General features: G+C 42.6%; 1 protein-coding gene across 4 annotated transcripts in view; it reads left to right on the top strand.

Annotated features, from left to right (window-relative positions):
* The window catches only part of adam9b (ADAM metallopeptidase domain 9b), a 73,031-nt gene that overhangs the window by 35,177 nt on the left and 12,991 nt on the right, over positions 1-24,863 (top strand). For all 4 annotated transcript variants that reach the window (XM_080205691.1, XM_080205694.1, XM_080205692.1 and 1 more), the window contains 6 exons: positions 1,021-1,110; positions 9,526-9,721; positions 15,693-15,798; positions 15,898-16,072; positions 18,365-18,445; positions 19,045-19,150. In XM_080205691.1, coding sequence (XP_080061817.1) covers positions 1,021-1,110; positions 9,526-9,721; positions 15,693-15,798; positions 15,898-16,072; positions 18,365-18,445; positions 19,045-19,150 — 754 coding nt within the window. The remainder of the gene's footprint in view (positions 1-1,020; positions 1,111-9,525; positions 9,722-15,692; positions 15,799-15,897; positions 16,073-18,364; positions 18,446-19,044; positions 19,151-24,863) is intronic.

The raw sequence follows: 24,863 nt of genomic DNA, 5'->3' as shown, positions 1-24,863 counted from the left end.
TTCTCATTATATCAACTTCAAATTTAATGACAAAATATAGGCTCTTCTAATTTAGATTTTTCCAATATTCTCCTGACCATCTCTCCCACTTTTGACCTTTCATAAACTTAATCATATCCCAATCTCTACTGCTCATATCCCCGCCTGCCTGCACCCCTCACCTTCTTCTTGATCAACTATGTTGGATTCCAATCCCCTATGCACCAAATTTAACATTTTTCTCCTTGTTTATAAACCTCCCCACGGCCTTGTCTCCGCCCCCTTAGCTCTGCAACTTTCATGAGCCCTACAAATCCCTCCCACCCTCCAACTGTCTCTTTCTCTGACTCCAGCCTTTTGAAAATTTCCTTCTTCCTTTGCCTCACTCTTGGCAACTCTAGCTTAAGTTGTTACGGTCCAGGGAATTCACTTCCTAATTTTCTCTACCTTCCAGTCTGCCCTCCTCCTTAAAATACATCTTTAAAACCTACCTCTTTGGTCAAGCTTTTGACCATCCCATTTAAGATCCTGATCTCTTTTCCTTGTGCCGCTGTGAAATCTCGTGAGACATTTTTCCATGTCAAAGGCATTATCTAAATATAGGTTCTAGTTGCCTATGTGATAATGAACAGAGCCTAATGATGAATGATGGCTGAATTGGCCAATCATCACGAAATACCACTGAACAATATTAACTTGAAGAGCAAATATTACCTTGCCAACTCATTCAAGAGAGATTAGCCTGATAGCCCAACCAATTATCAAACAGAGCGTGCAATTAAATATAAAACTATGTTTTTGTACCTTGACTGATAGTTTTAATGGATGAAATTGTGAACTCAGATTTATGGTGTTTCTCCAGTGCTGTAGTAATATATATTTCAATCATGTGGTATGTGCAATGATCCCACTGCAGAGTAAAAGAAAACATTGTTAAGCACAAACACTCAAATGGAATTTACAACTAATTCACATTTGAAGACCTCTATAAATCAATCTGTCCTTTCCAATGTTATTTATCTTTTGCTTTCTTTTCCCTAGAAATGCACTAATCCTTGTTGTGATGCAGCCACATGTACCCTAACATCAGGGTCACAGTGTGCACATGGGAAGTGTTGTGAGAACTGCAGAGTAAGTAAAGTAGGTCTGATGTAAAGATAACAGGTTCAGATTTGTAAAGTTACAACAGATAATTTTTTAAAAATATTTTGATGGACGGACATTGAGAATAAGGTACTCACCACATCCTCCTCACTGATAAGCTTTCAAAGTCCAAAGCTCATTATTCCTATTGGGGAAACAATTAAAGGATATCTTCCCAGTAACAAGGGTCAAAAACTTGGGAAATTCATGTGATACAAGTGATAATAATAAATCCTCCTGTTATTCTCAAGTTGTATGCTAGGTTGTTTTTCCTGGCTTTCCCTTTCAAAAAACAAAGAAAAATACAGCACAGGAACAGGCCCTTTGGCCCTCCAAGCCTGCACCAACCATACTGCCCGACTGAACTAAAACCCCCTACCCTTCCAGGGACCTTATCTCTCTATTCATTTGTCCAGATGGCCCTTAAAAGTCACTATCGTATCCACTTCCACTACCTCCACCGGCAGCAAGTTCTGGGCACCCGCTACCCTCGGTGTAAAAAAACTTGCCTCGTACATCTCCTTTAAAACTTGCCCTTCACACCTTAAATTTATGCCCCTAGTAATTGACTCTTTTACTTTGGAAAAAAGATTCTGACTATCCACTCAGTCCATGCCCCTCATTATCTTATAGATTTCTATCAGGTCACCCCTCAACCTCCATCGTTCTAATGAGAATAGAACATAGAATATTACAGCGCAGTACAGCCCTTCGGCCCTCGATGTTGCGCCAACCAGTGGAACCAATCTAATGACCCTCTAACCTAAACTATTCCAATGTTTTCCATATGCCTATCCACTGACCATTTGAACGCCCTTAAAGCTGGTGAGTCCACAACTGCTGCAGGCAGGGCATTCCATGACCTTACTACCCTCTGAGTAAAGAACCTACCTCTGACATCCGTCCTATAATTACCATCCCTTAATTTAAAGCTATGTCCCCTTGTGTTAGCCATCACCATCCAAGGTAATAGGCTCTCACTGTCCACCCTACCCAATCCTTTGATCATCTTGTGTGCCTCAATCAGGTCACCTCGTAACCTTCTCTCCAATGAAAATAACCTCAAGTCCCTCAGCCCTTCCTCATAAGACCTTCTCACCATACCAAGCAACATCCTGGTAAACCTCCTCTGCACCCTTTCCAATGCCTCCACATCTTCCTTATAATGTGGTGACCAGAACTGTACGCAATACTCCAAGTGTGGCCGCACCAGAGTTTTGTACAGTTGTAACATGACCTTATGGCTCCGAAATTCAATCCCTCTACCAATAAAAGCTAACACACCGTATGCCTTCTTAACAACCTTATCAACCTGGGTGCCAACTTTCAGGGAGCTATGCACATGTACCCCGAGATCTCTCTGCTCGTCAACACTACTAAGAGTCCTTCCATTAGCCCTATATTCTGTACTCCTGTTAATCTTACCAAGGTGAATCACCTCACACTTTTCCGTATTAAACTCCATCTGCCACCTCTTGGCCCAGCTCTGCAGCTTATCTATGTCCCTCTGCAAACTGTAACATCCATCCGCACTGTCTACAACTCCTCCAACTTTGGTGTCGTCAGCAAATTTACTAATCCATCCCTCTACACCCTCACCTAGGTCATTTATAAAAATGACAAACAGTGGCCCCAAAACAGATCCTTGAGGTACACCACTTGTAACTGAACTCCAGGTTGAATATTTCCCATCAACCTCCACTCTCCATCTTCTATCAGCTAGCCAATTCCTGATCCAAACTGCTAAATCACCCTCAATCTCATGCATCTGCGTTTTCTGCAATAGCCTACCATGGGGAACCTTATCAAATGCTTTGATAAAATCCATATACACCACGTCAACTGCCTTACCCTTATCCACCTCTTTGGTCACCTTGTCAAAAAACTCGATAAGGTTTGTGAGGCACGACCTGCCCTTCACAAACCGTGTTGACTATCCCTAATCAATTCATTTCCCTCTAGATGATTATAAATCCTATCCCTTATAATTCTTTCCAAAACTTTGCCCACAACAGAAGTAAGGCTCACTGGTCTATAATTCCCAGGATGGTCTCTACTCCCCTTCTTGAACAAGGGGACAACATTTGCTATCCTCCAGTCTTCCGGCACTATACCTGAAGCCAATGACAACATGAAGATCAAAGCCAAAAGCTCTGCAATCTCCTCCCTAGCCTCCCAGAGAATCCTAGGGTAAATCCCATCCGGCCCAGGGGACTTATCTATTTTCACACTCTCAAGAATTGCCAACACCTTCGCCTTATGTACCTCAATCCCGTCTAGTCTACTACCTGGAATAAACCAAGTTTCTCCAACTTCTCCTCAAAGCTAATGCCCTCCATTCCCTCCTTTCATTATGCATTGTGTTCTTCACATTTGCAGAGAAAAAGCATACAGTAATTTAGAAACTGTTTTTTCTTCCAGAATTCATATTGGTGGTTCAAGGCAGTGTTTTGCCAACCAAGTTAAGCTTACATAAGAACATAAGAACATAAGAAATAGGAGCAGGAGTAGGCCATCTAGCCCTTCGAGCCTGCCCCGCCATTCAATAAGATCATGGCTGATCTGTCGTGGCTCAGTTCCACTTTCCCGCCCTCTCCCCATAACCCTTAATCCCCTCTTTTATCAAGAACCCATCAACCTGCTTCTTAAAAATATTTAGCGAGGCAGCCTCCATCACTTCAACGGGCAGAGAATTCCAGAGATTCACCACCCTTTGAGTGAAGAAGTTCCTCCTCAACTCCGTTCTAAACCGCCTCCCCTTTATCTTGACTCTTTGCCATTTTCTTGGTGCCAATCTCTTGCAAAGGATCTCTGTTCTACAGAGAGAGTGTGCCACTTCCAAGCAGGCAATTCCTGTGATGATGCACAGAGGGCTCACCATAACACTCGAAACATGCATGCGGTCTTCCCACATCCCACAAGTAAAATAAATAATCTGAGGACCGTAAGGTCCTTAAATGCTTTCAAATGAATAAATTGATTCTAAATGAACCCTGTTGAAGCCTGTCAAGAGTTGGCAGGCATTTGAGTCATAGAGTCATGCAGGTTTACAGCATGAGAACAGGCCCTATGGCCCAACTTGTCCATGCTGCCTTTTTTTTTTAAAACCCTGAAGCTAGTCCCAATTGCCCACATTTGGCCCATATCCCTCTATACCCATGTAAATGTCTAAATACTTTTTAAAAGACAAAATTGTACCCGCTTCTACTACTATCTCTAGCAGCTTGTTCCAGACACTCAGCACCCTCTGTGTGAAAGAATTGCCCCTCTAGACACTTCTGTATCTCTCCCCTATCATCTTAAACCTAAGCCCTCTAGTTTTAGAATCCCCTATCCTTGGGAAAAGGTATTGACTATCTAGCTGATCTATGCCCTCATTAATTTATAGACCTCTATAAGGTCACTCCTCAGCCTTGTACACTTCAGAGAAAAAAGTCCCGGTCTATTCAGCATCTCCTTATAACTCAATCCATCAAGTCCCAGTAGCATCTTAGTAAATCTTTTCTGCACTGTTTCTAGTTTAATAATATCCTTTCTGTAATAGGATGACCAGAACTGTACACAGTATTTCAAGTGTGGCCTTACCAATGTCTTGTACAACTTCAACAAAACATCCCAACTCCTGTTTTCCATGTTCTGACTAGTGATACTAAGTATGCTGAACGCCTTCTTCACCACTCTGTCCATTTGTGACTCCACTTTCAAGGAACCATGAACATGTACCCCTAGATCTTTGTTCTGCAACTCTCCCCAACACCCTACCATTAACTGAGTAAGTCCTGCCCTAGTTCAGTCTACCAAAATGCATCACCTCGCATTTATCTAAATTAAACTCCATCTGCCATTCGTCAGCCCACTGGCCCAATTGATCAAGATTCCGTTGCAATCCGAGATAACTTTCTTCACTGCCCATGATGCCACCAATTTTGGTGTCATTTGCAAACTTACTAACCATGTCTCCTATATTCTCATCCAAATCATTAATATAAATGACAAATAACAGTGGACCCATCACTGATCTCTGAAGCACACTGTTGGTCACAGGCCTCCAGTTTGAAAAATAACCCTTACAACCACCCTCTGGTCATCAAGCCAATTTCGTATCCATTTAACTACCTCACACTGGTTCCGTGAGATTTAACTTTAAGCAACAACGTACCATGTGGTACCTTGTCAAGGGCCTTGCTAAAGTCCACACAGACAACATCAACTGCACTACCCTCATCTATCTTCTTGGTTACCCCTTCAAAAAATTCAATCAAATTTGTGAGACTCACAAAGCCATACTGACTATCCCTAATCAGTTCTTGTATCTCTAAATGCCTGCAGATTCTGTCTCTCAAAATACCTTCCAACAACTTACCCACCACAGATGGTCTATAGTTCCCAGGCTTTTCCCTGCAGTACTTTTTAAACAAAGGCACAACATTTGTCAACCCTCTCTACTAGGAGCCTCAATTTCCTTCCTAGCTTCCCACAATATCTTGGGATACACTTTATCAGGTCCCGGGGAATTATCTACCTTGATGTGCTTTGAGACTTCCAGTAACTCCTCCTCTGTATATAAGAACATAAGAAATAGGAGCAGGAGTAGGCCATCTGGCCCCTCGAGCCTGCCCCGCCATTCAATAAGATCATGGCTGATCTGTCGTGGCTCAGTTCCACATTCCCGCCCTCTCCCCATAACCCTTAATCCCCTTGCCTATCAAAAACCCATCAACCCGCTTCTTAAAAATATTTAGCGAGGTAGCCTCCACCACTTCAACAGGCAGAGAATTCCAGAGATTTACCACCCTTTGAGTGAAGAAGTTCTTCCTCAACTCTGTTCTAAACCGCCCCCCCTTTATCTTGAGGCTGTGCCCCCTAGTCCTACTGTCCTTTCTGAGCGGGAAGAGTCTCTCCACCTCTATCCTATCCATCCCATTCATCATCTTATACGTCTCAATGAGATCTCCCCTCATTCTTCTAAACTCTAACGAGTACAAGCCTAGTTTATTCAGCCTCTCCTCATAGCTCAACCCCCTCAACTCCGGCATCAGCCTGGTAAACCTCCTCTGCACTCCCTCCAAGGCCAAAATATCCTTGCATAAGTACGGCGCCCCAAACTGCACACAGTACTCCAGCTGCGGCCTCACCAATGCCCTATACAGCCGCAGCAAGACCTCCCTACTTTTATATTCAATCCCCGTCGCTATGAAGGCCAGCATCCCATTCGCCTTCCTGACCACCTGCTGCACCTGCAAGCTGGGTTTTTGCGACTCATGCACAAGGACCCCGAGGTCCCTCTGCACCGTCGCCTGCTGCAGTTTTTCTCCACATAAGTAATAATACTTCCTACCATTATTCCTACCAAAGTGGACCACCTCGCACTTGCCAACATTAAATTCCATTTGCCTGTTCCTGGCCCATTCACCAGCCTATCTAGATCCTTCTGTAGACTCTCCACACCCTCCGCACAATTTGCCGTTCCACCAGTCTTGGTGTCATCAGCAAATTTCGACACCATACACTCGGTTCCCTCCTCCAGATCATCTATATAAATGGTAAATAGCTGAGGCCCCAGCACCGACCCCTGAGGCACTTCACTAGTCACCAACCGCCAATCCGAATAGCACCCATTGACCCCCACTCTCTGCCTCCTATTTGACAACCAGTCCTCTATCCACGCTAACACCCTACCCCCAACTCCAAGTCCCCTGACCTTCTGCAATAACCTCTTGTGAGGTACCTTGTCAAACGCCTTCTGAAAATCAAGAAAGACCACATCCACCGGCTCTCCTCTATCCACCGCCCTAGACACGTCCTCATAGAACTCCAGTAAATTTGTCAGACACGACTTCCCCTTAACGAAACCATGCTGCGTCTGCTCTATCAAGCAATTCCCCTCAAGATGCCTCACTATTTCCTCCTTGATGACGGATTCTAACATTTTACCTACAACAGACGTTAAACTAACCGGCCTATAATTCCCCGCCTTTTGCCTGGCACCCTTCTTAAACAACGGCGTAACATTAGCTGCTTTCCAATCTTCCGGCACTTCCCCGGAATCCAGCGACGTCTGGAAAATAACCACCAAGGCATCCACTATCACCTCCGCCATTTCTTTCAGAACCCTCGGATGCATTCCATCCGGTCCTGGGGACTTGTCCACAAGCAGCCCCTCCAGTCTGTCGAGCACCACCTCTCTAGTAACAGAATGTCATCGAGACCCTCCAGTCCTACCAGCTTTCCATCTCTTAACACCCAGCAAATTATTCACGTCCTCCTCCGTGAAGACAGAAACAAAAAAGTTATTCAAGACCTCAGCCATTTCCCCATCCCCTACCACTAAGTCCCCCCTCTCATCCTCTAAGGGTCCAACGTTCACCCTAGCCAGCCTCTTCCTTTTTATATATTTATAAAAACTCTTGCTATCCTTTTTTATATTAAGCGCTAGCCCAGCTTCATAGTTTATCCTACCCTTCTTTATCAATTTCTTTGTCAATCTTTGTTGACATTTAAACCGCTCCCAATCCTCTTCTCGCCCACTACTCTTAGCTACTCTAAACGCCTCTGCTTTTAATTTAACACTTTCCTTCACCTCCTTCGTTATCCACGGCTGATTACCTCTCCTCCTACGGTCCTTTTTGACCATCGGAATAAATTTCTGCTGAGCACCAAGAAAGATCTCCTTAAAAATCCTCCACTGCTCCTCAGCAGACCTACCTTCCAACGCGCTCGCCCAGTCCACATTCGCCAATTCCTCTCTCATCCTACCGTACTCCCCTCTGTTCAAACAAAGGACGCGTGTCCGGGAACCCACTTTGTCGTCCTCCATCTGCACCAGAAACTCCACCATACAATGATCACTCTCCCCAATATGCACACTCCTCAAGACATCACTACCCTAACATTCATTTCTCAATAGTAAATACTGATGAGAAATATTCATTTAGAATCTCACCCATCTCTTGTGGATCTGCACATAGGTGACCTTGTTGATCCTTAAGAGGCCGTATTCTCTTCCTTGTTACTCTTTTGCCCTTTATGTATTTGTAGAAGCTCTTTGGATTCTCCTTTGCCTTATCTTCCAAAAGAATCTTGTGTCCCCTTTTTGCCCTCCTGAATTCCCTCTTAACTCTATTCCTACACCCCCTATACTTTTCAAGGGATTCACTTGATCCCAGGTGCCTTTGCATGTCATGTGCTTCCTTCTTCTTCTTGACCAAGGCCTCAATATCCCGAGTCATCTAGGGTTCCCTACTTCTGCCAGCCTTGCTCTTCAGTCTAAGAGGAAGAAGATGCCACAAACAAGGTGTAATCTAAGATTTCTCATTCTACTAATCATCAAAGTCCCTGTCATACCTTTCTCATTCCAGTCTTGCTGTGTGTCAGTGGTATTGAGGGGAAAGGTGAGGTAACAACTGTGAAGTAAACTGATGTTTGACGTCCCACTCTCTGATTATCATTTAAATAAGATAGCGTGGTCAAAGAGCTGACCATAAGTGGAAGCAGAAGTAGGCCATTCAGCCCATCAAGTGTGCTCTGCCATTCAATGAGATCATGATTAATCTGATGTGATAATCCTGAACTCCACTTTCCCACCTTACCTCCATAGCCCTCAATTCCCTTACTGATTAAATATCTATCTCAACCTTGAACATACTTAACAACCCAACCTCTATGGTTCTCTGCAGTAAAGAATTCCATAGATTCACTACCCTCTGAGAGAAGAAATTCTCCTCATCTCTGTCTTAAATTGAAAACACTCCTCCTAATATGACTGAGAGAAAACTTTAGAGGCTAAAATCAAGGGCAGGGATTCGGCATTAGGCTTTCCTGCTTTACTTTTCATGATAAAGTGCATTCTGATGACAGTCTACACCCAAACATTTGTGCAACAAAAAAGCAAATAGTGTTCGTCAAATACTTTATATAATAGCAGAACAACAAACTGGCAATTTTCCATAAAGTATGTATGTCTTTCTTTCGCTGTTAAACAATGTAGTCAAGGAATATAGGGGTAGGAATTGGTAGGAATGTGAATTCCTTGTTTTGTAACCACCCTACCATATTTAAATGATAATGAAAGGGTGGGACTTCAGACATCAGCTTACTTCACAGTCTGCACCCCCACTCCCCACCACCCACCTCAGCATCCCTCTCTCAGTATCATTGACACTCATTAAGACTGGAATCAGGAATTTAGCACAAAAGCTTGGGCAGGATTTTCCAATCCTTCCAGTAGCAAACATCATCACAAGCAGACAGAAAAATCCTGCTATAGTCTATTACATTTCTCCAGTTATTCAGCACTATTCATTTTTTGAAAGCGAAGGGAAAAAAATGTGCATTTTGTAAAATGTGGAAAAACATCAGCATTAATAAACATTGATTCATTCTCAGACTTATTATTCCATGTAGTTCCGTCCTGCAGGGACTTTATGCAGAGGAGTAGTGAATGCCTGTGATCTCCCCGAGTACTGCAATGGTTCCTCACACTTATGCCAGCCAGATGTCTTCATACAAAATGGTTATCCGTGTGCAAATGGTGCAACATACTGCTATGAAGGTTTATGTCAGACCTATGATGCACAATGTCAGGCACTCTTTGGCCCTAGTAAGTATAAGCTATCATTCCGAAAGATCACAGAAAATACTGGCAAATGCTGACTTCTTCCCTGCTGCCAGACTTTTGATTGGATCTGCCTTGCATTAAGTTGATCTTTCTTTACACCCTAGCTATGACTGTAACACTATATTACATAAGAACATAAGAACATAAGAAATAGGAGTAGGCCATCTGGCCCTTCGAGCCTGCCCCGCCATTCAATAAGATCATGGCTGATCTGTCGTGGCTCAGTTCCACTTTCCCGCCCTCTCCCCATAACCCTTAATCCCCTCTCTTATCAAAAACCCATCAACCCGCTTCTTAAAAATATTTAGCGAGGCAGCCTCCACCACTTCAACGGGCAGAGAATTCCAGAGATTCACCACCCTTTGAGTGAAGAAGTTCCTCCTCAACTCCGTTCTGAACCGCCCCCCCTTTATCTTGAGGCTGTGCCCCCTAGTCCTACTGTCTTTTTTGAGCAGGAAGAGTCTTTCCACCTCTATCCTATCCATCCCATTCATCATCTTATACGTCTCAATGAGATCTCCCCTCATTCTTCTAAACTCTAACGAGTACAAGCCTAGTTTATTCAGCCTCTCCTCATAGCTCAACCCCCTCAACTCCGGTATCAGCCTAGTAAACCTCCTCTGCACTCCCTCCAGGGCCAAAATATCCTTGCGCAGGTGCGGCGCCCAAAACTGCACACAGTACTCCAGCTGCGGCCTCACCAATGCCCTATACAGCTGCAGCAAGACCTCCCTACTTTTATATTCAATCCCCCTCGCTATGAAGGCCAGCATCCCATTCGCCTTCCTGACCACCTGCTGCACTTGCAGGCTGGGTTTTTGCGACTCATGCACAAGGACCCCGAGGTCCCTCTGCACCGTCGCCTGCTGCAGTTTTTCGCCACGTAAGTAATAGTCCTTCCTACCATTCTTCCTACCAAAGTGGACCACCTCACACTTGCCAACATTAAATTCCATTTGCCATTTCCTGGCCCATTCGCCCAGCCTATCTAGATCCTTCTGCAGACTCTCCACACCCTCCGCACAATTTGCCTTTCCCCCAATCTTGGTGTCATCAGCAAATTTCGACACCCTACACTCGGTTCCCTCCTCCAGATCATCTATATAAATGGTAAATAGCTGAGGCCCCAGCACCGACCCCTGGGGCACCCCACTAGTCACCAACCGCCAATCCGAATAGCACCCATTGACCCCCACTCTCTGCCTCCTATTTGACAACCAATCCTCTATCCACGCTAACACCCTACCCCCAACTCCATGTCCTCTGACCTTCTGCAGTAACCTCTTGTGAGGTACCTTATCAAACGCCTTCTGAAAATCCAGAAAGACCACATCCACCGGCTCTCCTCTATCCACCGCCCTAGACACATCCTCATAGAACTCCAGTAAATTTGTCAGACACGACTTCCCTTTAATGAAACCGTGTTGCGTCTGCCCTATCAAGCAATTCCCTTCAAGATGCCTCGCAATTTCCTCCTTAATGACGAATTCTAACATTTTACCTACCACAGACGTTAAACTAACCGGCCTGTAATTCCCCGCCTTTTGCCTGGCACCCTTCTTAAACAACGGCGTAACATTAGCCGTTTTCCAATCCTCCGGCACTTCCCCGGAATCCAGCGACGTCTGGAAAATAACCACCAAGGCATCCACTATCACCTCCGCCATTTCTTTCAGAACCCTCGGATGCATTCCATCCGGTCCTGGGGACTTGTCCACAATCAGCCCCTCCAGTCTGTCGCGCACCACCTCTCTAGTAACAGTAATGTCATTAAGACCCTCCAGTCCTACCACCTTTCCATCGCTAACACCCGGCAAATTATTCACGTCCTCCTCCGTGAAGACAGAAACAAAAAAGTTATTCAAGACCTTAGCCATATCCCCATCCCCTACCACTAGGTCCCCTTTCTCATCCGCTAAGGGACCAACGTTCACCCTAGCCAGCCTCTTCCTTTTTATATATTTATAAAAACTCTTGCTATCCTTTTTTATATTAAGCGCTAGCCCAGCTTCATAGCTTCTTCTACCCTCCTTTATCAACTTTTTTGTCAATCTTTGTTGACATTTAAACCTTTCCCAATCCTCTTCTCGCCCACTGCTCTTAGCTACTCTAAATTCCTCCGCTTTTAATTTAACACTTTCCTTCACCTCCTTCGTTATCCACGGCTTATTACCTCTCTTCCTACTGTCCTTTTTAACCATCGGAATAAATTTCTGCTTTCTTGGTGCTCAGCAATATTCTGCACTCTCTCATTTCCTTCTCTATAAACAGTATGCTTTGTTTGTGTAGCATGAAAGAAACAATACTTTTCACTGTATATTAATACATGTGACAATAATAAATCAAATCAAATACAAGCCTTTGGAAAGATCCTTATTTGAAAAATATTTATACCTAATGACAGAATAAAAACGTAATTATAATCTAAAGACTTGAGGCTGAAATTCCCCTCTGAAAATGGCCCACCTAATATTAACCTTCACAAGCCAATAAATTTGCCCTTGCCAGCACTGCTGAATTCTCAAGGGCAAACATGGAAAGTCCCATAGGCCTGTCTGAGGAAACAGATGTGCAGCAGGGATTGGGTTTTCAGCTATAGCTTTCCCCTATTGTACCCATTAATTCTCAAATACTCTTGACCAGTTTGCTTACTCCAATGTTTTACCCCGGTGCCCTTATTTACAAGATGGACAGAGGACAAACACAAGTAAAGGTTCAACAAGTTTATTAACAGTAACACTACTAACTGCAACGACAACTACAAGAAACACAAAGAAACACAAAGTTGTGATAGTAGGGGATTTTAATTTTCCACATATAGATTGGGACTTGCATTCTGTTAAAGGTTTAGTTGGGGTAGAGTTTGTAAAATGTGTTCAGGAGAATTTTCTACATCAGTATATAGAGGTGCCAACTAGAGAGGATGCGATATTGGATCTCCTATTGGGAAATGAGTTAGGACAGGTGATGGATGTGAGTGTGAGGGAACACTTTGGATCCAGTAATCATAATGCCGTTAGTTTCAACCTGATCATGGATAAGGATAGATCTGGTCCTCGGGTTGAAGTTCTGAACTGGAAAAAGGCTAAATTTGATGAAATGAGAAGGGATCTGGGAAGTGTGGATTGGCACAGGCTGTTCTCTGGTAAGGATGTTAATGGAAAGTGGGAGGTCTTCAAAGGAGAAATTAAGGAGATTAAGAGGAAGAGAGAGTTGTATGTAATGTACAGGCAGCAAGGAACAGATCTGATGCTCGGAGTATTAAAAAGTGCAAGAAGCTACTTAAGAGGGAAATCAGGAGGGCTAAAAGAAGACATGAGGTTGCTTTGACAGACAGAGTGAAGGAAAATCCAAAGAGCATCTATAGGTATGTAAGGAGCAATAGGATAGTGAGGGATAAAATTGGTCCGCTTGAAGACCAGAGTGGTAGACTGTGTATGGAACCAAAAGAGATGGGGGAGATACTAAATGGGTTTTTTGCATCCTTATTTACTGAGGAAACAGACATAGAGCAAACACGGAGGGAGGTCATGGAACCTTTACAGATTAAAGGGGAGGAGGTATTGGCTGTCTTGAGGCAAATCAGAGTGGATAAATCCCCAGGACCAGACATGGTATTCCCACAGACCTTGAGGGACGCTACTGCTGAACTTGCAGGGGCCCTGGCAGACATATTTAAAATGTCAGTATTCACAGGGGAGGTGCCGGGTGATTGGAGGGTGGCTCATGTTGTTCCGTTGTTTAAAAAAATTTCCAAAAGAAATCCAGGAAATTATAGGCCAGTAAGTTTGACGTCTGTGGTGGGCAAGTTACTGGAAGGTGTGATAAGGGATAGGGTCTACAAATATTTGGATAGACAGGGACTTATTAGGGAGAGTCAACATGGCTTTCTGCATGGTAGGTCATGTTTGACCAATCTATTAGAGTTTTTCGAGGAGGTTACCAGGAAAGTGAATGAAGGGAAAGCGGTGGATGTTGTCTACCTGGATTTCAGCAAGGCCTTTGATAAGGTCCCTCATGGGAGGTTAGTTAGGAAGGTTCAGTCGCTAGGTAAACATGGGGAGGTAGTAAATTGGATTAGACACTGGCTCAATGGAAGAAGCCAGAGAGTAGTTGTGGAGGATTGCATCTCTGAGTGGAAGCCTTTAATGAGTGGTGTGCCACAGGGATTGGTGTTAGGTCCATTGTTGTTTGTCATCTATATCAGTGATCTGGATGATAATGTGGTAAATTGGATCAGCAAATTTTCTGATGATACAAACATTGGAGGTGTAGTGGACAATGAGGAAGGTTTTCAAAGCTTGCAGAGAGATTTGGACCAACTAAAAAAATGGGCTGAAAAATGGCAAATGAAAGTTAACACAGCCAAGTGTGAGGTATTGCACTTTGGAAGGACAAACCAAAGTAGAACATACAGGGTAAATGGTAGGACTCTGAAGAATGCAGTTGAACAGAAGGATCTGGGAATACAGGTACAGAATTTCCTAAAAGTGGCATCACAGGTGGATAGGGTTGTAAACAGTGATTTTGGTACATTGGCCTTTATAAATCGGACTGTCGAGTATAAATGTTGGAGTGTTACGCTAAGGTTGTATAAGGCATTGGTGAGGCCGAATTTAGAGTATTGTGTACAGTTTTGTCACCTGTTTACAGGAAGGATGTAAATAAGGTTGAAAGAGTGCAGAGAAGGTTCACAAGGATGTTGCCAGGACTTGAGAAGCTGAGTTACAGAGAGAGATTGAATAGATTAGGACTTAATTCCCTGGAGCGTAGAAGAATGTGGGGAGATTCAATAGAGGTGTGTAAGATTTTGATGGGTATGGATAGAATGAATGCAAGCAGGCTTTTTCCACTGAGGCTAGAGGAGAAAAAAAACTAGAGGGCACGGGTTAAGGGTGAAAGAAAAACAGTTTAAAGGGAATATTAGCAGGGGATTCTTCACGCAGAGAGTGGTGGGAGTGTGCAATGAGCTGCCAGATAAAGTGGTAAATGCGGGGTCACTTTTAACATTTAAGAAAAACTTGGATGGGTTCATGGATGAGAGAGGTGTGGAGGGATATGGTCCAAGTGCAGGTCGGTGGGATTAGGCAAAAAATGGTTCGGCACAGACAAGAAGGACCAAAAGGCCTGTTTCTGAGCTGTAATTTTCTATGGTTCTAACCCTTAAATTACCCTCAAAACAAGAGGATACCCCAGATTCAAGTATACTACCTGCAAGGTGGTTTGGTTAAAACTGCAGGCTCGATTCTCTAGTTCCTCTAGTCCATCGTCACGAAGGTAGCTTCTTCCTCCCTTCCTTCTCTGGTCAGTCTTCCGAATGGTCAAGGGTCGCCTCCTTCATCGAGTCTTCGCTCCTGGTATCTGAAAACGTGTTCCTTTATCCCCTGCCTGCTTGCCTTTCCAGAAATTCTCGGCCTTTCGGCCAGTAAGGTCCCAGAAGGGGGTTCCAATACCCTGTGAGTTTCTTGATGTCTCCCTGACAGGACACCAGGGTCTGCCCCCAGGTGTCCATCAGATTAAGCCAACTGCAGGAACTCGCAGTGACAGAAAGTCTGGCCCAATCTGGGCTTCAAACAATAGACCAGTGCATTTCAATGGGGTGCAATGATCTCCTGCTAAGTGTCAGTAGGGTGCAACGACCTTTGATGGGAGATTGATGAATCAGGCCCAGACAGGTTTGTGTATTGTACAATTGGTTTGACTGCGTTTGATTTTAATATGCCCAATTCTTTAATTTAGGATATCCAATTTTATGAGCCTTAAAACTAGGTCCTGTTTATATTACACCCCATCACTGTTAAAGTGGAGTTTCTAAACATTGTATGACATCTTCAATGTCTGACTCATTTTGATGATAACAAAATATTCAATGATTTGTTTTGTACCCATTTATTAGATTACAGAAAGCATTATTCCAAAGACTAATAAAATTTTCCCTATGATGTATTAACAGCTTCACAGCGTGCACCACTTGAATGTTTTCAACATGCAAACTCACAAGGGGACAGATTTGGGAACTGTGGATTCCAAGGCAATGTATTCAAGAAATGCAGCCTAAGGTATATGATTGTATGTAAATTAATTAAATGCAAAAAAGGTATCACTCTGACAGTTCTTTCTAAACCTGAGAGGTTACTTTGTTATCATCTCTTTTTCAGTAACGCTGAATGTGGTAAAATTCAATGTATAAAAGTGACAGAGAAACCTTTTGGTGTTGATACAAGCACTTCGGTTATTGATGGTATTGAATGTGTCAATGCTGACTTTCATGTGGGTACAGATGTCACCGATCCTTCTTATGTGAACACAGGCACTAGCTGTGGCAATGGCAAGGTAATAATGAGCTAATATACAGCAATTGAATGAAAAGGTAATCACCAGTTATCAAATGAGATCTGAAGGCATAGGGTATGAGCTGAATGTTTTCACATTCAATAAGTTACCAATGGAATTGCTGTTTATATCCTCAATTACACAGCTTTCCACATTTTGCTGTCACTACTCACTTCCACGGAAAGTTTAAAGTTTATTTATTAATGTCACAAGTAGGCTTACATTAACACTACAATGACGTTACTGTGAAAATCCCTTAGTCGTCACACTCTGGCACCTGTTTGGGTACACTGAGACAGAATTTAGCATGGCCAATGCATCTAACCAGCATGTCTTTCAGACTGTGGGAGGAAACCAGAGCACCTGGAGAAAACACACACAGACAGTGAGGAGGCAGCAGTGCTAACCACTGCCACAATGCCACCATTGCAGTTGCATAGAAGTTGCATAGCTCCCAGAGATTTTGATGTGTTCTGAGGTCAGGCTCAGGCTCGGTCATTTCCAGCCATTAATCTCTGAAACCAGAGAAAAGTTGAGCATAATTTGTTTGTGTACTTAAAGCTTTTGAACATGAGCAATGACAGTGAGTTCCCTGGCCCTCTATTTTCCCTGCATAACATGTAGAATTTTTCTAGTGCTCTGTGTAGCTCTCTATCCTTGATCTCATGCTGTTGTATTGTTCCATGCCCTCCTGTAGGAGCACTGTTCACTTGGTTTGCATCTGTCTGGCCCATCACTATCTCCTTGTATCAAACTTTCTTACGCCATCGACATACCAATCCTGAAAGCCGCTCCCTGCACTTGCTCATTGAAACATACCAAGACTGATTTTTCAACTGTTAGCTTACCTTCTTGCTTCAACAATGGACGATTGAAGATCGAGGGTAGTTCAGCCATGTTATGCTGTCCAAGACTTGTCTGCTGCAATTGATGAGTGGCTGTCTGTCCATCTGCTTCCAGCAGGATTCTGCTTAAGTGTGCAAATTGGGGTTGCAATTTTCAGGTGCCAAAGATTAGAATAATGCATGTTCCATCCCTTTATACCCAATGGGGTCTAATCATCAGTTCTTAAAGGAGTTACCAGGGGCCACATAATAATGGCCCACAAAGAAATTTCAAACCACTGCCACTTCATGTGAGGCCCACCCATCCACCCACTGCAGGATTACATCCTCCCCTCACAATGCAGATCCAATCGGCTGGCAAGCTGAGCATGGCAGCCAGCCAATATTGTGTTCTCTCACAACCGATGAGCTGCACCAGGACACCCATTTGGGAACTGAGGTTCACAGTAACATTGACATTTAACTGAGGATTGAATTCAAAACAGGCCCCTCAACAGTAGCTCTTGATGATGCCATGGACATTCCATTGATTTGCCACCCATTTTGGACAGTTGTTGAACATTGCCCCTCACCAGCCAACTCTGACCACATTGTTCTCATTGCTATTGCTATTTAGTCGATACATATTTTACGTTTCTATTATCATTTAAAAAAAGACCTTCTTAAAACTCAAGCCTCCCAGTTTCAACTCTTGAGCCTTTTATTTCTCTTGAAATTGTAATTTTTGGAATTCTCATTATTTGTAGTTTTCCACTTGCTCCCAAAGTTATATTGCCATTGGTCCATGAAGTCTTTTTGTGCATATGAACTACTGATAGTAGGTTTTTCTAGACATAAGCGATTTTAATTCCTTGCAAGTGGATGATTTATGAATGAGTTAAAATCCCATCCATGTAGAATGGCGCATTCCAAAAGTGCAAAGTGACACATTTAGAGACAGAAGCCCTGAAAAACATCAGCTATTCTGATGTATCCATCATAAAGTTGTGGGAACAAGTATTGTAATATCTAGAAACAAGGTCAGGATCTGGATGCATCGGGGTGGTGGGTGGGGTGGGGGGGAGAGGTGGTTCCCTTCGGCAGTACCACAAGATCCCACTGGCAGCAAGGGCTGGAAAATCCCAACCAAAGAGGCAAATTTTCCCATACAACCCACCCCATAAATTGTAGCGGGCAAGGGGTGGACCATGGAAAGATCTGTTGACCTTGGGTGGGATTTTCCGGTTTCAGGGTGAGCATGGCCGGAAAATCCTGCTCATTGTATCCTTCGAAAATGCACACACCCTAACACCCCCCTCCCAACCATCCACCTCACCCCGAACTACCCCACTGATATACAGTACTAAATGATCAAGTCTTACTCAAGCGGTGCAAGATATTCTCAAATGTGGCATAGAAGTGAGAACTTAATTAGTTGTATTAATTGCTCTCATTTATTACTTTTCAGGCCTGTATTGAGTTTACATGTGTGAATGCCACAAACCTAGGATTTGATTGTGATATCAAAGAGAAATGCAACAACAATGGTGTAAGAATTATTCTCTTCCTATTCACAGTGTGAACATTATACATTTGTTTACTCAATGCTTTATCTTTGTTATGAAGGTATACAGAGTTCTGTTTTGAAAATTAACACCATGCTTAAGTTGGAATTGATTTATTCTCTCAAATCAACCAAATTATTTTATTTATTTTTATTTTATCAAGGTTATATTGTAATCCAAGTGATTTACCTTGTCTATGCTGGGTTATTAACTATTTTTGTTAAACCAGTAATGTGTCAGCTACCAATATTGAACAGACTCAATAAGCTAAATTTTATTGTGATAGTACCCATAATAGCACCACTGTTTAATAGCATATTGAAGAGTTAATTCACAAATAAAGCCAGTGGTCCTGAATAATGCTTAGTAGATGATACTGTTCTGAATGGTAATACAATCTTAAAATGGATAGTGAATTGTTAAAGTCAATTCCACACAAGAATATGTAAACTGTAATTAGTAGCAGTACAACTACAAGCCATAATCAAAATATTAGAACAATGGCAATAGGGGTGACGGAAAATTAATTTTAGTTGTTTTGTTGCTGTATTCCTTTATGAAAAGGCTCTTTATATTTTATTAGATTTGTAACAGTAACAAGAACTGCCACTGTGATGATGGATGGGCACCGCCTAATTGTGACTCCCGAGGTTATGGAGGAAGTATAGATAGTGGACCCACTCGTATAGGTATTTAAAAAATAAAGATGCATTGTTGTGAACCAGGTGTATTTCTCATGGATTTGTATATTAACTGCATTTGAAGTGCACCTTTTTGATAGCTGATGATAAATGCCAATAGATTCTGTGAGAATTTTTGTCAGCTCCTTGGCACTGAACAGGTGGGTGTAAATTAATATTACTATAAAATAGATTGGATGTTGGGTGCATTTAGTCATGATTTTCAAGGCAATCTAATAATTCATGGCCAGTGTGAATTCTCCATTACGTCCTGCATCCATTTTTGTGAGATTTGATAGGTTAATGTCCACCATGGATCAATTTATCATGCTCAAATCCATGAATTCTAAAGAATTGTCAACAATTTAGGTTGTGCTTGAATCCAATCCCTGCACAGAAGGACAACAAGCCAGCTGTTCAACTGTCCAAAATGATCTACAGGGGCATTTATTTATTCAACCTAATCAGGACATTTTCAGTAATAAGCAATAAAAAATTTTGTAGAATAAAATAAATGTTATGACCAGGAATTTCCTTGGAACATCTCCCACTTTCTAACTGTAACTTTGACAGAGCTTCACTGGAAAATCCCTTTGATATGTTGAAACAGGATTTCTGCTAAAGTCAGGGTGAACATACATAGAAGTAGGCCATTCAGCCCCTTGATTGTTTCTGACATTCAACTAGATCACGGCTGATCTGTGGCCTAATTCCACATACTAGCCTTTGGACCATATCCTTTAATATCTTAACAAAAATTTATCTATGTCAGATTTATAATTAGCAGCTGACCATTTGTGAAAGAGAGTTCCAAACCTCTACCACCTTTTGTGTGTAGAAGCACTTCCTAACATCTCGCCTGAAGGTCTGGATCTACTTTTTAGTCTATGCCCCCTAGTTCTAGAATCTTTAATCATTGGAAATAGGTTATCTTAACCTATCCTGTCTGATGTCCTGTTAATACCTTAAAGATGAAGACTTTTATCAGATCATCCCTTAACCTTCTAAATTCAAGAGAAAACAGGCCTAATTTGTATAATCTCTTTTCATGACTTAATCCCTGAAGTCTCGGTATCATTCTTGTCAGCCTTTGTTGTGCTCCCTCCAAAGCTAATATATTCTTCCTAAGATACAGTGCCCAGACCTATTCTCAGTACTCCAACTGGGGTCTAATCAGGCTTTTTATATAGCTACAGCATAGCTTCTGCATCCTAATACTCCAATCCTCTTGATAAAAAGGCCAGCATTCTGTTGGCTGTCTTGATTATTTTCTGCACCAATTCGTGGCATTTTAAAGATTTATGCACCTGAACCCCAAGTCTCTTTGGACATCCACTGTGTTTAACTTCATCTATCTAGAAAGTACCCGGATCTATCCCTTTTCGGTCCAAAATGGATAACCTTACATTTGCTTGCATTGAAATCCATCTACCACAGTTTTGCCCATTCACCTAGTTTACCAATATCCCTTTGTTTTGTTTTAATGCTGTCGTCCACACTACCTACAATGCCACCTAACATTGTGTAATCAGTAAATTTGGATATATGGTTTTCTATGCCATTATCCAAGTCATTAATAAATAATGTGAATTGAGTCCTTAATACAGATCCTTGTGGGACACCATGAGTCACATCCCGCCAATTTGAGTACCTACCATTGTCCCTACTTTCTGTCTCCTGCCACTCAATCAATATCTCTACCATATCTGTAATTTGCTCTCAATTCAATGGGCTTCTACCTTAGTTAACAGTCTCTTATATAGGACTTTATCAAATGTCTTCTGGAAGCCCATGTAAACAACATTCATGGACAATCTCCTGTCCACTACCTTAGTCACCTCTTCAAAAAATTCAGTAATGTTTGTGAGGCATGACTTACTTGTCCTGAATCCATGCTGGGTCTCCCTGATTAACTATTACTCTATTCTTGATTACAGGCTCCAATAATTTCCCCACCACAGATGTTAGGCTAACTGATCTGTAATTCCCTGGTTTTCCTCTTTCAAACTTACTGAAAAGCAAACTGACGTGAGCAATTTTCCAATCCAGAGGGACGACTCCTGAATCTAGGGAACTCTGAATGATTATAGTAAGGACATCTACAATGTGCTCCCTTACTTTCTTTAACACCCACGGATGGAAACCATCAGGTCCTAGGGATTCTTCACTCTTTAGTTCCATTAATTTCTACATTATTGATTTTTTTACTTGTGCTAATTATATTTAGACCCAATCCCCAATCCCAGGCCCCTGGCACTATGAGGCAGCACTGCTAACCAGTGTGCCATCATGCCACCCTCAGAAAGTCATATATCCAAATTTCCTCAGGACTTCCGCTAAGCTATCCTCCTTCTTTTTACTGTAAATACTGAGACAAAGTAATTATTCAATATGTCTGCCATTTCCCCATATTGACTCTTTCAGTCTTTATAATATTGACTCTTTCAGTCTTTAGTAGGCCAACATTGTTCCTGACCACTCACTTTCCCTTAATACAACTATAAAATTTCTTATTGATTTTGATGTCCCTTGCAAATGTTCTTTAATAGTTCCTTTTAGTAGCTCTTATAAGCTCTTTGTACCTTTCCCATTTGGCAGAATCTGTGCTGTTTATTTCATTTTTGCAAGACCTTTCTTTTAGTTTTATGCTGTCCCTTATCTCTTTGGTTGTCTATGACTATTTTTTCTGTGAAGTTGTGCTTTACCTTCTCACGGGTATAAACTGGTTCTGTACAGTGTTAAATTTTTTTTAAAATTTTTTGTTTATGTCCAATTCAATCTAATTAAAGTCCAATTCAAAGTCTCAGCAAGTGAGATATTCCACAGCTAAGCTGACAAGACAGGCTCACACTTCCTGTCTTGGGCTTGATCTACATGACCATTCTGCAGCAATGTCGTAGTAATGACTACTATGGCCGGAATTTTACCGCCCCACCCACCACGGGAATGGAATGGGTGAGGGGCGGACAATAGGAAGGTCTGTTGATCTCGGGCGGGACAAGCATGGCTGTAAAATCCCATTCTATATCATACTTTTCTATTTGAATTGGTACCTGCAGTTCATTTAATTTATTCTTTATGCTTCATGCATTTTTGTATAGGACTATTATTTGGAGCAGACATTGCACCTCTTCCAAGGCTTGATCTAATTTGCATATTAACCAAAATGTCCACACTACACTTGATCTTAGTCAAAAGACTGAGAAGCAATGTTTTTTTTTGTTTACTTTATTCCAATCCAGTCAAGTTAAAGCCAATTTAGAGTCCCAACAAGTTGGGACATTCCCGATCCAAGCTGACCAGACAGGGCTCTCGTTCTTTAGTTGTTATGTTCAATTGTTTTACCCATTAGCAGATTTTCTCAGTTTACTGCAGACAGTCTCTGCCTCATCTCATTAAAATCAGCTTTAGCTAAATCTAAAATTCTAGTAGGTGATTCGTGCTTTTCGCTTTCAAAAATTACATTGAACTTGATCATGTTGTGATCACCATTTAAAAAATTGTTTGTGCACAATTAGGTTATCAATTGTGGTTCAGTCCTCATTACTAAATCCAATATTGCTTGTCCCCTTGTTACGTCGAGGACATATTCTATGGGAAACTGTCCTGGACATGCTCCAGGTACTTGCCTGCCTCTTCCAATCTATGTTAAAGTTAAAATCCCCCATTGAGACCATTCTGCTACATATTCGCCTAATTTCTGCACTATGCAAACTAACACTTCAGACCAGGGAGTCTATGCACTACACTTATTACAGTTTTAGATCTTTTACTGTTCCTCAGTTCTACCCATAAGATTTCTACTGGATGCTTTCCCCTCTTTTACTATTGAAATGATTTTGCTTCCAGTTTGATTTACTGGAATCAGTAAAGCTATTCCACCCCCTCTGCCATTTTTCTCTACCCATCCTGTAAACCTTGTAATCTGAAATATTTAGTTTCCAATCCTGGCCATTCTGCAGCCATGTCGCAGTAATGACTACTATGGCCGGAATTTTACCACCCCACCCACCACGGGAATGGAATGGGTGAGGGGCAGACAATGGGAAGATCTGTTGATCTCAGGCGGGACAAGCATGGCTATAAAATCCCATCCTATATCATACTTTTCTATTTGAATTTGTACCTGCAGTTTATTTAATTTATTCTTTACGTTCCATGCATTTTTATATAGAAATATTTATTGGCTCCATACATTCTAACCTGTCCCTCAGCATTGATGCTTTGTTCACTAGTTTTATTATTTCTCTCTTCTGATTTAAACAATATACTTCTAATAGCTTTGCAATTACCTGCCGTACCTGAAGTAGGATTCCTAAGTGTTTCTTTATTCTCTGTCCTGTTATTTGATTTTTTGTAACTGTATTGACTTCATTTGAGGCCTCCCCTGCTCATTTTAAGAACATACAAGGTACCTCACAAGAGGTTATTGCAGAAGGTAAGGGGGCATGGAGTTGGGGGCAGGGTGTTAGCGTGGATAGAGGATTGGTTGTCAAATAGGAGGCAGAGAGTGGGGGTCAATGGGTGTTATTCGGATTGGCGGATGGTGACTAGTGGAGTGCCCCAGGGGTCGGTGCTGGAGCCTCAGCTATTTACCATTTATATAGATGATCTGGAGGAGGGAACCGAGTGTAGGGTGTCGAAATTTGCTGATGACACCAAGATTGGTGGAACGGCAAATTGTGCGGAGGGTGTGGAGAGTCTACAGAAGGATCTAGATAGGCTGGGCGAATGGGCCAGGAACAGGCAAATGGAATTTAATGTTGGCAAGTGCGAGGTGGTCCACTTTGGTAGGAATAATGGTAGGAAGGATTATTACTTACGTGGAGAAAAACTGCAGCAGGCGACGGTGCAGAGGGACCTCGGGGTCCTTGTGCATGAGTCACAAAAACCCAGCTTGCAGGTGCAGCAGGTGGTCAGGGAGGCTAATGGGATGCTGGCCTTCATAGCGAGGGGGATTGAATATAAAAGTAGGGAGGTCTTGCTGCAGCTGTATAGGGCATTGGTGAGGCCGCAGCTGGAGTACTGTGTGCAGTTTTGGGCGCCGTACTTACGCAAGGATATTTTGGCCTTGGAGGGAGTGCAGAGGAGGTTTACTAGGCTGATGCCGGAGTTGAGGGGGTTGAGCTATGAGGAGAGGCTGAATAAACTAGGCTTGTACTCGTTAGAGTTTAGAAGAATGAGGGGAGATCTCATTGAGACGTATAAGATGATGAATGGGATGGATAGGATAGAGGTGGAGAGACTCTTCCCGCTCAGAAAGGACAGTAGGACTAGGGGGCACAGCCTCAAGATAAAGGGGGGGCGGTTTAGAACGGAGTTGAGGAGGAACTTCTTCACTCAAAGGGTGGTGAATCTCTGGAATTCTCTGCCCGTTGAAGTGGTGGAGGCTACCTCGCTAAATATATTTAAGACGCGGGTTGATGGGTTTTTGATAAGAGAGGGGATTAAGGGTTATGGGGAGAGGGTGGGAATGTGGAACTGAGCCACGACAGATCAGCCATGATCTTATTGAATGGCGGGGCAGGCTCGAAGGGCTAGATGGCCTACTCCTGCTCCTATTTCTTATGTTCTTATAAGAACTTATCAAAAACCCATCAACCCGCGTCTTAAAAATATTTAGCGAGGCAGCCTCCACCACCTCAACGGGCAGAGAATTCCAGAGATTCACCACCCTTTGAGTGAAGAAGTTCCTCCTCAATTCCGTTCTTAACCACCCCCC

This window comes from Carcharhinus amblyrhynchos, chromosome 17, assembly GCF_965287045.1.
Source record: "Carcharhinus amblyrhynchos chromosome 17, sCarAmb.v2.hapA, whole genome shotgun sequence".
Classification (NCBI taxonomy): Eukaryota; Metazoa; Chordata; class Chondrichthyes; order Carcharhiniformes; family Carcharhinidae; genus Carcharhinus; species Carcharhinus amblyrhynchos.
Note: the sequence above shows the minus strand (reverse complement) of the source record. Positions and strands in the feature narration are given on the sequence as shown.